This window comes from Strigops habroptila, chromosome 4 (assembly GCF_004027225.2).
Source record: "Strigops habroptila isolate Jane chromosome 4, bStrHab1.2.pri, whole genome shotgun sequence".
NCBI lineage: Eukaryota > Metazoa > Chordata > Aves > Psittaciformes > Psittacidae > Strigops > Strigops habroptila.
The window spans coordinates 58,270,905-58,285,315 of NC_046358.1; the positions used below are offsets into that span (position 1 = coordinate 58,270,905).

Sequence of the window (14,411 nt, forward strand, 5' to 3'; positions counted from 1 at the left end):
GAACGAAATGCTTGGCTTGGGGACAGTGGTAGGAATAAAGTCAAGAAAGCAAAATCCTTGGGCTTATTTTGGAACTTCTCCTAATTTGTACTTGCTGAATACTTCGTTATCCTGAAGTGATGCATACTTCTCTGATTATGCATGCCTTTGACTTCTTGAAAGAGGCAGTGAAGACTGAGAACAATGCTTTTATTTAAAAAAACCCCAAACAGATGAAAGAGGGTTAAAAAAAACCCAGCCAAAAATCCTCAAAACACCCTCTCTGCCCCATTTTATTTAGAAGTGATATTTTCCATTTATACTGACTGCTTTGGCATAGTGGTCCCCCTCTCCTGTACCCCCAGTGCTTCAGTAATTGTGTAATAGAGCAGTCTTAATGCTTATTTGGGGGGATCAAGAGTGTTTTTGTGTGGTTTTTGGGGGGTTTTTTTGGTTTTTTGTGATATTTTTTTTTTTTTTTTAAAGTATCACTTCATTGTAGAGACTTTAATAAAGCTTTATTTAGCTGTATTCTCAAAACTTAGTTGATTAGTACAGTGTATACAAGAAAACTAGTGCCCATAGTAAGTTTTATAGGCTGGAAAGGATATCTGAATTGTATAAAATAATCATAGCAGTTAATCAGTAAGCTGTGTTCTGGTGGGAGTTGTAGGGAAATGCCTATTCTTCAACAGTGTCCTTAAGGACTCTATTTTAATAAGAAGCTGTGAAGTTGGAGGGTGAAAGTGTGGTTCTTGGTTTCCTTTTTGTTTTCTTGAACTAGGAAGTTGAGGTTCATCTCATGGCAGCTAGGTGTTGTGTTGCATTATTCCCATGTAGGATTGGGATGAGATCGATGAGATCTCTCTCATCGATGAGAGCTTGATGAGATCGAAGGTATGCTGACTGTCCCATTCTGGTAGTGGAGTGTGAAGAAAACCAGGGTAAAAATTAGGAAAATAATGCTGAATATTGAGAAATACTCTAGGTAAAGGCTGTGTGGCATGTTGTTCTAAGTAGAAAGTTAAGATGCTGTCCATACTGCTTTTTTGGGGGAGGGTGTACTTAGGAATACTTTATTTAGCTATCACTGAGGCATTTAGGAGTGAATTGAGTAGTTGAGCTTTTGTGGTTTGTTTTTTGTCTTACTCTCTGCTAATTAAATTTCTGTTTAATCAACAGAGATGCTGTTAAGTTAAATGTGACTGCTACACAAGAGCTTCTCTTCTTGGCACAGCGAATGAAGACTCTGGAGGTGTTCATACATGTTTCAACTGCCTATGCATATTGCAATCGAAAACAGATTGAGGAAGTAGTTTATCCACCTCCTGTTGATCCCAGGAAACTGATGGATTCTCTTGAGTATGTGTTACATTTTATGAAGCTATTTCAGTAATCTGTGACTAGTTGTTTCCTAGTAAAGAAGTACCAAAATGTGCTTAGGAACCCGAAAGATGAAATCTGCTTACACTGACCTGTAAGTCTGACAGCATGGTGGACACTTCCCTTTCCTGTGAAGGAGATAGTTTGAGGTTTTATGATCCATTCCTTGTAAAAGAAGTGTGAAATTACAAGTAACTACTAAAAAAGTAAAGTATTGTTTAGCTTGCTATTATAGATGGAAGAGCACTAACATTAAAAACAAATGAGCTACTACCTAGAATGCACATTGAACCTAACCTTTTTTTTTTAATTTAATAATGTTGACTTTAAATATGCTTTTGAATGAGATTTTTTTTTTTTTTTTTTTTCCTCTTCATAAGCAGGGTAAATAGAACTTAAACTGCTTGGTTTGGGTTTGGACAGCTATCTCTATTTTAGAACTCATAGCAGTGAGGGAAGGCTTTTGTAAATTTACACAAGAGTGATCTCTCTAGCCAACAGCTGATTGAGACACATAGAAACAGATCTGTTGTGTCCCTTTCTGGGCTTTTCTACCCCTCTTCCCATCCCAATTCATATCATGAAGGGAGTCTGCATGTCAGCTTTGATCGTAACAGAACACTGGTGAATAACAAAGTTGGCTAAATTCCATTTATGCAGTTAAGATGTTGGGTGACTGGAGCAAATAAAACCTAAATCTATTTTGAAGTGGAGAACACCAAAGTAGTCATAGTTCAAGAGGCACATCTCTCTTGTGCTTGTGTGCTACGACTGAAGGTTATTGCAGTTTTAAGTACCAAATGCTGAATGAATTGGGAAGCAAGCTGAAATTGCAAAACTTAACTAAATTAAGGGGAGTAACAAGGTGACCAGCTTGTTTCAGAGGTGGTGTGTGATAGCTTAACACCACAAAGGTGAAGGTGATGCTTGTAACGCAGCTGAGACTGGCTACTTTGCAGTGGCATCAGTTTCTAAATCACATGATGCTAACTGAGAAGCAGTGTGCCAGTGTTCCAAAGACTTACTTGCTGTGTCTGCACTTCTTGTTTGAGAGCTTAGTTGATAGAATTAGGATTATTGTAAAAGAATGTACAACTTGCTCTGTAGTTAGTGTGTAATAAATTAATTACTTCGGCAAAGAAGCAAATAGTAGTATACCACTCTTAGTGGGCACCAAACATGCAATCCTCCTCTTTTTTTTCCTGAGAAACTTGTTTTCATTTCAGTCTGTATCCCTTTTTCTTTAAAGGAGAAAAGAAATTCATGGTAACTTTAACAATTACTTGTCCCTGCTCCCCTCCCCATGAAGCAGCATGCACTAATTTACACTTGCCTCATTTTGTTTCTTTAGGTGGATGGATGATGGCCTGGTGAATGATATTACTCCTAAACTGATAGGCGACAGACCCAATACTTACATATATACAAAAGCCTTAGCCGAATATGTAGTACAACAAGAAGGTGCAAAATTAAACACAGCCATTATAAGGCCATCTATTGTTGGTGCTAGCTGGAAGGAGCCTTTTCCTGTAAGTTCTTTTCACCTGACCATCCTGCTTGTAAACTGTAGTGCATACTGACTGTCTGTTTATCCAGTGAGCATTGTAAAGGAAAATATTTTACACTATGAAGTTGTGGCTGTTTGCTTCTGGGTAACAGCTCTACAAAAGCTGTCAAATACAGTGTTCTTGTTGGGAAACTTAAGGGTAAGTTACTTCTAATCATAGAACACCTATCACAGTGTGAGTTACGATGCTACACATGAACTGTCAGCTTTTTCATTCATGGTCCTGTGTATCTTCATCTATTTTTCTCTTCAAGATGCTTTGGTATGTCAGTAGCTGCAAAGGGTGATTAAGAAAAGTGGAGACTGCAGGACATAAAGATGCTTTGGCTCCACTTTCAGTCAAACCTTGTAGGCTTATGTTATATGGCGTAAGTTCTATGTACTGTGTGCTATACTGATATGTAGCATATATACTTCCTCCTGTATGGGAGATCAGTGTTGGAGTAGCTTCTCCAGTTCAAGACTGCATGTGTCTCAATGTCTCTTAAATAATTGCCTTTCATACTTTTTTGAGTAGTACAGTAAGTATGTAGTGTCTGAACGCTGTCGTTGAAGAATGTCTTCTGTTTGAAAAATGAAAAAACTAATAAAAGATAGCAAAACTGCTTATCTGTCTTCTAGGAGTTGCTAGAAGCTAGTCTAAAAAACCTTGTAAGCTTGAATACTGTCAACTTAAACACATTTATCCAGACAATGCCCGACAGTTCGCTCACTAGGAAATAAACAAGCTAGCATCTCATTTCAAAGGACCTGTGAATCTACAGCTAGTTTTTTTTTTTTGTTTTTTTTTTTTTTTTTTTTTTTTGAGTCATAACAACTTGTATCACTGAATATTGCCATGGAAGAACTTCATTTAGAGACATGGAACTTGGTATCTTTCTCCTCTTTGTTCTCTTTTCCTTCCACCCTGTATGCTTGTAGAAACTTTAGATTTTCACTTGAAACCGCTGACTTCAATATGCTCTAACCAAAAACTTTCCATCCCCCCTCTTTGTAATAGGGATGGATTGATAGCTTCAATGGACCTAGTGGTGTCATCATTGCTGTAAGTACTGAATATACTTAAATTTTTTTCTTCCTTTTGGAAGGCAAGAAAGCTTCATATGTTTTAATGGTGGCTCTTCTGTCTCTTTCGTTTTTGTTGTTTTGTTCTTCAAGGCAGGAAAAGGAATCCTTCGAACAATGAGAGCTTCCAACAATGCTCTAGCAGATCTCGTTCCAGTAGATGTTGCTGTTAATATGACACTGGCCGCAGCCTGGTATTCTGGAGTTAATAGGTATAACTGGTGACAATAGAGAGTATGAAGTATTTTGAAATTATATTGTGTGTGTGTTAATAAATCAGTCCTTGAACTTCTAATCAGTGTTCTGCTGTTCTCCCAGGACAAAGGAATTTAAGGTTCTAACGCCATTAGTCCCTCAAAGTGTAATTTCCTTATGCCAAAGAGGAAGACATCACCTACTGATAACTGTTGTACAAGCTATTCCTGCAAATTCCTTCCTGGATCTTGTAATCAGTACAATTTACAGTAAAGTAGGTGATGCCTTCTCCGAAAGAAAAGAAATACAGGAGTTAAAGGAGAAAAATACTGGAAGATGATACAGAAAGCAAAAACCCCAAAATGACAGGAGCTTTCTGCTTTATATAGATGATACTGTTGAGGGAAAGGATAACTTTGGTAAGGGATAAGTTATGTCTTACCTCTTTTTTAAAAGGTGGGTTGTCTTCTAACTTCTCTTGTCTTATCTTTCCCTCCAGACCAAGAAATGTCATGGTATATAACTGTACAACAGGTGGCACCAATCCTTTCCACTGGGGTGAAGTTGGTATGCTATGTTTCTTTTTTCATAAGCTTTAATAGAAAAATAAGGTTGAATAATACAAGCACAGGCTGTAATCAGTAGGTGATACTGCATTTTTATTACTGAAATTAGTATAATAGGCATACCTCTCAATTTTGCAGTGTATTGTGCTTTTTCATTATCTTCCGCTGTTAATTCTCTCCCCTTGCAGCATTATCACTGTTTCATCTTGTTCTTGGTTGTGTGGGGGGTTGTTTGTTTTTTTCTTTGGTTGGTTGGTTGCATTTTTTTTTTTTTTTTTTCTGGTGGGGTGTGTTTTTTTTTTTTTTTTTTGTGATTTTGTGTGGGTGTTGATTGGGGGGGAGTTTTTTTTTAATTCCTTTGTAATTTAAACTATGGGATCACTGATTTTTGTTTGGTGCGGACATAATCTGCAGATTGCGGGTAATGAGCAGAGAAAAGCCTTGCTCAGGAGCAGTAGTGATATTGGGTTTAATGTTGACCTTAACAAATGCATATGGATAAACAACCCACAATCACATGTTCTGTATATCTGCATAATTGAGAGGTATGGGAAGAATAGTTTTGCACTTGTGTAGCTCTTTGTGTTTGGCTTAATTTAATCTGCAGATAGCTGCATGAGACTTCAACTATGTACATGGAAAAGTAATCTTTAAGAAAGAATGGCCACCTATTTTCAACTCTTGGATATGCTGACTAGAATGTAACCCACATGCCAAAAGCATTGGAATAGTTTTTGTTATAAATAGCGGTACAAGTTGGCTGGCATGGTAAAGCTGTTTATTTGCTTTCAGTTTTTTAGAAATCAAATTCCTAAACTCAGATTATTTTTTTTTCTTTAATACTTAAATCTAATTTACTTCTCTCTACTATTTTCTTCATGCTTTTTACTTGCTTTTGCCAATTTTATGTGTATTTATTTATAACCATTATTGCTTCAGCCAAACTTGGAAAATTGCTGACTTAATTTATATCCCAGTTTGAATTGGGGTGTTTAAACACAGTCTGTAAACAACAGCTTGATGTTATAAGAGGTGAATTTCAACAGAACTTCTTAAGATACTGATCCTGCATATGTCATGTACAGAATTTTCAGGTGTCGGCAGGAGTTTCACATGGAGTCCCATCCTAATTGCCTTTTTCTTAATGGTTAAATATGGTTGTCTTAAAATGTCATTTGAAATGCACTTCAGACACTTGTGAAGTCCTCAGTCTAGTTTTTAATTATTCTTCCCACAAGAGATCAGAATAGCTGCTTTTGTGAATATAAATGACTGTTTAAAAAGCTTTACATGCTATATAAACTGAAATTGCTGTAAATTTTTTAAAACAACCTCTAAGGTAGGGAAGAGGAACAGAGAGAGAGAGAGAAACTATAGGAAAATACGATACTGAAGATGAAAACATACAAGACCTCTTGATTATAATAAGAGCCAGTACAACAGCCTTTCAAGTTAGGCTTGTGACTTTGTTTTAGTTTCTGAGAATTGTAGAGAAGTTAGGGTAGTTATTTACATGACGTACTGACATAACTATTGTACACTGTAATGTACTTTGAAAACCATTACATTTTACATGGTTATTATCAAAGCTGTTACGCAACTTTTCTTTCTCAGAATACCATGTAATTTCTACTTTCAAGAGGAATCCTCTCGAACAGGCCTTCAGACGGCCCAATGTAAATCTAACTTCCAATCACCTTTTATATCATTACTGGATTGCTGTAAGCCATAAGGCCCCAGCATTCCTGTATGATATCTACCTCAGGATTACTGGAAGAAGCCCAAGGTAATGGTGACTAGCTCTGTATTGTCTGTTCCTCTGACTTTTAAACAAAGCTATGCTTACACTATGATGTATATTGATGATTTTTAAATTCTTTTTTCTTCCCCTGAATGCTTTGTGACTAAAACTTGGCCTTTTTTTCCTGAGAACAGGTCCTTGAATTCAAAGTGACTGAACTTTCTAGCAATAATGAGGTGTCTTTGTTGGATAGTTTGGGGGTTTGAATAGTCAAGGTAGACTAAATTACAAGATCTAGAAAGTTATGTTTATTCTTGAATAATAAACAGTCAAAATATGTTGATCCTTATTTTTTCCCACAGGACGCCACATTAATTTGAGTTTCAAGATAAATCCATTAGAAAGTGCAGTAAGGCACCCTAATCTAACTTTTCAATCCAACCCCTTCTTGTATCAATATTGGACTGCAGTCAGCCATACAATGCCTGCATTTTTGCACGATCTTTTGCTCAGATTGACAGGTCATAAACCATGGTAAGAAGGACAGGGCTAAAAATATCTCACTGGCAAGGTGGTGGAGACTTGTGAAGAAGACATGGCATGGGAACTGTCTAGATTTACTAACTACAAGCAATAACAATCCAATGGCTGCGTTTTGAAGAGATTAACGACTGGCTCAACAATGCTGTCCAAGATACATCTTGGTTTGGAATCCTAGTCAGTCACTAAACTCTAGGAAGTGGCTTGCATAAAGATTGTTGTTGCTGTTATAAGCTGAAAATGGAACGGGAGGTGGAGTTAATAATGCAGGTTTTTGCTGTAGATGATACAACTTGATCTGATATGTTGGTTTGCATCATCTTGACATTCCATTCAGTTTATAATATTTACGCTAGCATCTGGCTAACTTCTTCAGTGGTGAAAATGACATAGCTCTGTTAAATAGGCTAAATTAAATTATATAGAAGGAATAAAAGGTGTCACTTCAATTTATTTCAGATTTGCCAAGCCATATGATCTTAACTCATTGCATATGTTTTCAAAAGTATTTGTCTTCAGATTCTATAAAATCTCCACTGTGGTGACAGTGTATTAACACAAGTGAATATTCATTTGCTGTCCTGTAGTTGAGGTCAGTTGTACAAGGAGGGAAAAAGTTCTGTCACAGGCTTGGCACTGGATCAGTAGAAGGAAGCCATGTAAGTGGTTTATAGGAGAAAACTTCTAAAAGTGCCTTGGGTTCTGTTGTTCCAATCCTACTCAATAGTGTCATACAGTGACAGTAGTGACAGGAGGCTGTGCCAGTGTGCTAATCTTCCCACATTCAAAAGATGTAAGCTTTTCACATCAAAAGAAGGTATTGAATGTACAAGTTCCTAGCTTTTAGGTTCTTTTGCAATTTTAAGTTATTCTTAATAAAAAATTATAGAAATGCCAGCAGATGTGGAGACCATCACTCACTAAAACCAGTTACAATATAAATGCCAACCCTACTGTCTTTCAGATGGTTAGGAAGTAGAGCTTGCAGAATCTTGTCAGTCTTTAAAAGGTGTTCAGTCTTTTAAGTATTTGACTAGTAGGAGTAAAACAAGGCTGAGAATAATCATGTTGTTTAGAATGCTGCTAACATTCTAAACGTTGAGTCTTGTTTTTGCTTTTCCTGGAGTTCTTGCTTGATGTCCAAAGATGGAATTTAGGACTTTATCAGTATTACTACAATTAGTGACATTAAATATGTATTTTCCAGCCTATGAATTATTACTATTAAGATTATTTCTGATTAGTGGGTGGGTGAGTTTCCTATCATGCACAGGATTTCCAGTTTGGAGGAAATATGATAGATTCAACTAAAGCTATTGTTCGGTCACAAAGGTTACTCAAATGCACTTGACAGAAAAGCTTTTGATACCCAGCCCACTTACAGGAATGTACCTTTCATTATAATTTTTTTTTTTTTTCTTTTTCCTTCAAGCATTTAAAAAATGGGAGCCTGCAATAAGAGCAGTAGAAGAAAGTAAATACATAGACGCAAGCAAGACATGCGGTGTTAAACCCTAGTGGGCTTTAATAATAGAATAAATTTGAGACAGATCTTTCCTACTTTTTTTTTCCTAGTCTTCTGACTCAGAACTTTGAAAGCTGCTTTAGCTGATGGAATGGAGACAATCAAGATATAGGGATGTACTACTGTTGCTGTGGACATTCTGTCCGATTGGCAGAATGGTTTTAATTACCAGGTAGCATGTACTAGGAAACTTCTAAAGATTTGGAAATGCTCGTAGCAATTCTTAAACTCAATATAATGCTGTTCTGAGTGAAGAAGGGCTGGGATAATCTAAAATATGACCTTTTCCATCATGATTTAGCAGAAAAACTTGAGCTGTATAGTAAAACTGTAGTATCAGCACAAATTTCAAATACTTGACATCTCATGGTCAGTAGCCTGCCCTCTCTGTGCTGAGTCCAAATACACTTCTGAGGTGTTTGTGTACAACGTATGAAAAAACTATAAGCAACGAAATTACTGAGTGGGTTTAACTGCACTGTTGTCATACTGTCAGGATATTGTGCTGCAACTGAATAAGAAATTTCTTAACAAGTGGAAGAAGTAGGTTGGGCCTATGACTCTTCAGAACTAAAGGATTATGGTCATCATAAAGTCTTCCTGTTCAGAGTTTTTTGAAAACTTATTGACAACTTTCTGCATTATGAAATCACTCTTTTGCGCATTACTTGTGGAAGCAATGTTTTTTAGTGAGGTGGAAATAGTTCTGCGCTTTTTTTTTTTAATCTCGTTTAAGTTTCTTGAATTTAACAATTCTCTGGTAATATTAACAGTTGAGGAAAGGGAAGGAAGAAATAATGCATATAATATCTTCTGAAATTTATAGGGATAACATGTACAATAAGGATTGTCATAATGAAGATTTAATATTTTGTACTAAATACTTAATACTGTTATAGCATTGTGCAGTTACAGAAACAGAGGTGATAATCCTTAACATCCAAGTTTAAGGATAGTATTGTCAGTTGCTTGCCATGTATATACATAATTGCATAACAAAGCTTACTGATTTTCTAATTGCCTTTAATATTAGGCATAGATCTTTTAACTTTGCATAGAGCGTAGCACAACAGAACCGTGTTATTTAAAACTACTTCCATATATTTGAAATCCAAAAACCTCTAACTATACTCCCAGCAGTGGGGTGTATTTACTAGAAGAACGGAATGTGGCATGAAATATTTAAATTTGTAGTTCCTGGGTTTCTCCAGCAATTCATGTTCTGTTACTCCTCCTTAAAAACCAAAAGGAAAGGTGTGGTTCATGTATGAGGTGTAAAGGACATAATTTCTTATCTGTCACTTCAATTAAGGGTTGCTTAAAACTTAATATAAAGCACTTTTCATAGTCACTTTCTTACAAACCAGAAATGAGTGTAGAGTAGACTTCTGTTAAATAGATTAATACGCGTTTTCCTTTTGGAAGCACTCTTAGGTTATGCACTTAAAGGAGCCACAGAGCTGCTGGCAAGATAGGAATTCTGGTAGTACAACATTTACAGCCAAATGAAAACCTGAATGAAGACAAGTCTGAAAGTTTAAGTATTCTAGATGGATCTTTAAGAAAAACCCAAACCTATCTCTACTGCTTATGCAGGACTTATGAATTGGCAGCCTGTAGATCCACTGAAGGATCACTCTGCATTTAGCATCGTAACTCTTTTTAGCCTGGAGACAACAGGATGTATGTAAAACTTCTTCAAAATGCAGTCATAGCCTATAGGCAGGTCACTTCCAGTTGTCTGGTATCAGTAGTTAGGTGGGCATGTTTCTGTAATTGAATTAACTATTGCTGAAGACTAATTCATGTGATTTGCTTCTCAAACTGTTGTATTTTGTGTTAATGGCAGTAAGGACTGTCTAGTAGAAGCAGAATTTTGCCTAGTATCTAGGTAAAAGTCTTTGATGCTGTCACACTGACCCTGCTGACTGCTGCTAAGGTTCAGTTCTTGATGATCAGCAGGTCTGGCTTTTTCATGTCTTCACCTTATGAAGGTGTGATGCAATGTTTGATATTACACTGACTGGTTATAAATAGCTTCGATATTTATGACTTGTATCCAGTGGCTCTCCCTGGAACAACCTGTGAAATGTGTGTTTCAAATCTTCAGGTTTCGAGAGAAAGTTTGATTATGTGTATTCATGCTCTTATAGAGTTGTGTGTATTCCCATTTGCAGGAGGAATATGGTGCTATTGAAGTTCATAAAGCTTAGTCTGCCAGAGCCACACGAGTGTCCACTAAATGACACTCAGTGCTGATATTTCTGAAATAAGTCTGTCACCTTACTAGTTCTCAAAAAAAAAAAAAAAGTTTCATGTTGATTTAGTGCAGATAACAAGCTGTCACCAAGAAAGTCAGTCCTCTTCTGCCAACTCTGTAATTGATTTAGCAGTTGAGAGAGTGTGGAGACATGTGATTCTTTTGGCTGATATATCAACCTTATGGAAAGGAAAAAAATAAAATTTGACTGAATTTAATCAGCAGTTCTGTGGCCAGTCACTAAATCCAGTTTGAGTTGGAGGGGGGGGAAAAACCTGCAGCTGCGGTAGGACTCCTTTTAGCCACTTGATGTTTAAAAATTTTATGTCTTAATCAGCTTAGCTATGCTCTAAAACTGTATCCATAAACAGGGACAGCAAGATTCCTGGCAGAGGTTAGTCTTTATATTAGTTCAAATTTAGTTTAGTTTTTCTTTACAGAAAAGAGCTAAAATGAATGTCAGTGGCCAGCAGCGAGCTCACAATCTGTATTTGTCTATTCAGATACTAATTTGCACCATTTAGTGTTTTGCAGGGGCACAAGTTTTCCTCAACTGTAGCAGTCTAAAACTTGCTGCACTTCCAACTTACCTTAAGAACAGAAATTGGGCAGGTACAAGCTAAGTTAAATAATCTTAAGACTGTCAGTGGACAGACCTCTGCAAAAAGTCTAAGCACTTCGCCACCGTTTCCTGTTTGGCACTGTTTTTATCCAGGCCATTCTGCCGTGAGGTTTTTCTGGCTTATCTGACCAGTGGGACCTTTGCTTTCCAAGTTTTGAATTCTTTTCTGAATTTTTTGACCTAAATAATGATACGGGTTTTTTAATTTCAGTTTAGTCTTGTTAGTGCAGGATATGTTTTGAATGTACAGCCTATATTCCGAATTATTTTTCAGTTGGAGGAACTATGGTTCAACTTGGCTTCCACTGTTGCCACCTTGCCCAACTGGTGAAACTAAGGACAGGTGTTTGAAAGCATCTGGGAATGTCTACGAATAAAATTAGCCGGTGGTCTAAAATTGGAACATAACTCTGAATTACTCTAGATAGGTTCCTATGAGTTTAAGGAAAACCATTTGTGCTTTAGCTATACTTTACTTTTTCAGTGGTCTCCGCAACTTCTGTTACTCCATTTTATGAGAAGAGGAATTTTGGTGTTCCTTTAGATACTGAGATACCAGCCATTAGTGACAGTACGAGACAGTAATGTGATGCATAATACTTCCTTTAGAGTAGAGTTTCTGGGACAACGTGCTATATCCCTTCTACAAGTATGAATGCACCAAGGCAGCTTTCAGAGAAAAACTGGTGTTTTTCATTGCTTCTATGACCCTCACTGAACAAAACCTACCTTCAGAAAGCTATTTCTTTTTAGTGGTGGGTTGTTCTGCTTTCCCTGTTTTTCCTCTCTTCTCCCCTGACTTTGCTTAAAATGACCAGTGTGTCCTGCTGTAAGGATCAAATTGGAAGCAGATCTGTGAGATGGAACTACCTTGAGCACCCAAAGCAGCAATGTAGTAGCATTAGGTTACGTGATGCTGACTTAGTATTTAATAAAGTTGAGTGGCCATTTCTAGCACTGTAACACCAGAAACAATTATCTTGTCATAAATGTGGGGACTTTGCATCTGAGCAGCTGGATGACTCATGTTTTTTGGGTCCACTTCAGATAAGTTTCTCTTTGATCAGACTGCGCAAATTGATCCTTACAACGTAATTTTTCTGTACTCCAAGTGATGGTTTTAAAGAGTTGCTTCCTCTGCGTAATAAGGTATGATGGAAGGTATTTCTGCATATTTTGAAGTAACGTACAACTGATCACCTAACTGTTAGGAACTGCTATTGTCTGTCTGTTCTCTTAAATATTTTCTTGTCCTTTGCTGAAGAAGCAGAGGGTTAAGATCTAAGCTGTCTTTCTGATGGTTTTAAGCTTTGATCTGTTAGTGACCATAATAAACCAGTTTTGGTTTGTTAGATATCTGGTCTTGCATAGCGTTCAAAATGGTCAGGGAAACTTACTCCCTTGCTTGAAGTTGCCATGTCTGTATGTTCTGCACTGTGCAGTTGAACTCTTGTCGAGTCAAATTGTTCAGTACAGCCATATTGTTCAGTACTGAATATTCCAGTATGCTGGAGGGAAGAGTGTTCTGTGTGTGCAGAGCTGAGAGTTACCAACAGAAGACAATGGTTTTCTTTCCTAGGGGGAGGTAAAAAAAAAAGGGGGGGGGGGGGGGGGGGAGAAGAGATGGTAACTTACTATTGCAGTGGGAAGTAGGATTAAGAAAAAAGGACTGTCCTGTAATTTCTGATTCTATATAAAGATTCAACAGCCAAGATCCACTTCAGTAATATGCAGAAATATCCTATTGATGGAATAGACCATGCTTTGGGTACAGAGCAAGATGGGGTATGTTTACATAGGGGTGTGGGGTTGGAGGGTAAAAAAATTTACAGTCTTACTGTCTGTTGTTCTTGTTTAAACTAATCTTTACCACCATGTAACCTGTACGTTCCATGCCTTGGACTGTAGGATGATGAAGACAATAACACGTCTTCATAAGGCCATGATGTTGTTAGAGTACTTTACAAGCAATTCTTGGATCTGGAATACTGAAAATATGACTATGCTAATGAACCAGCTAAGCCCCGAAGACAAAAAGGCAAGTAGCTGTGTGATCTGGGCATGGAGGCTGAAAGTGAAATATAAGCTCATTTATTCAAGATTGAAAAAGGACATCTGTTGGTGCTGCTGCTTACTGTACTGTGGAGCTAACCCTAATACTAACTCAGCACTAGAGATTCCTGTCATATTCTTTCGGTTGCGCCAGGGCTGTGTTATATGCTAGATCAGTGATGTGATCAGAGACAAGGAAAGGCAGGACCCCCTGGAAGGAGGCCCGATATAAAAGATGGTTGTCTTTGGAGTTGCCTGATCGTGTGATCTGGTGTTGCCCATATATCAAGCTGTTTTACCTACATCATGAATAAAACAAGGCTTTAGGTCTTGACAGTTAATCTCTTCTGAGGAAACAGGAAGTGGGTTTTGAGGGACTTTCTTGCTTGTTTTTAAACTGGTAACAAGTTTTATATACCTTTCTCATGGTTTAGTCAGAAAGCCATGTGTATTCAAAGAAATGAAAGTGTAAATTCTCTCACTTCTTTCTGAAGCACACTTTTGCTGTGTGACTAAAACTGCCCCATGAAGGGGGAAAAGTGTAATGGAAGCAGGATGACAGAAAAGTCCTGGAGGATGTTGAGGAAGAAGGAAAACTGAGTGCAGGGTCTGAGTAAGAGTGAATGAAATAGCTCGGATGAAAAAACCTTAGTCTTCCCACTGAGTGTGTTTGACTGTCTACGTAAGCCTCTATTTTTGTACTGCATTTATCAAACACCTCTGTGGTGGGTTGACCTTAAAGGTGTAGTACCATTCTCCCTCCTTGGCAGTTCAGGGGAGAGAAAATATAACAAAAAAAGCCAGACATGTATTCACTGTGGTCTCCAAAAATCGAGTAATTTTATTGGATTTATATCTTCTGAGGAAGATGCTCAAATGGTTCTTTTTAAAATACAGCTGTAGAACTACAAGCACA

At 37.3% G+C, this 14,411-nt stretch overlaps 1 protein-coding gene across 1 annotated transcript in view; it reads left to right on the forward strand.

Moving 5' to 3' along the window:
* The window catches only part of FAR1 (fatty acyl-CoA reductase 1), a 35,172-nt gene that overhangs the window by 15,193 nt on the left and 5,568 nt on the right, over positions 1-14,411 (forward strand). The window contains exons 4-10 of the mRNA XM_030485430.1: positions 1,162-1,341; positions 2,714-2,891; positions 3,930-3,974; positions 4,088-4,206; positions 4,689-4,756; positions 6,370-6,541; positions 13,352-13,481. Of these exons, the coding sequence (XP_030341290.1) occupies positions 1,162-1,341; positions 2,714-2,891; positions 3,930-3,974; positions 4,088-4,206; positions 4,689-4,756; positions 6,370-6,541; positions 13,352-13,481 (892 nt within the window). The remainder of the gene's footprint in view (positions 1-1,161; positions 1,342-2,713; positions 2,892-3,929; positions 3,975-4,087; positions 4,207-4,688; positions 4,757-6,369; positions 6,542-13,351; positions 13,482-14,411) is intronic.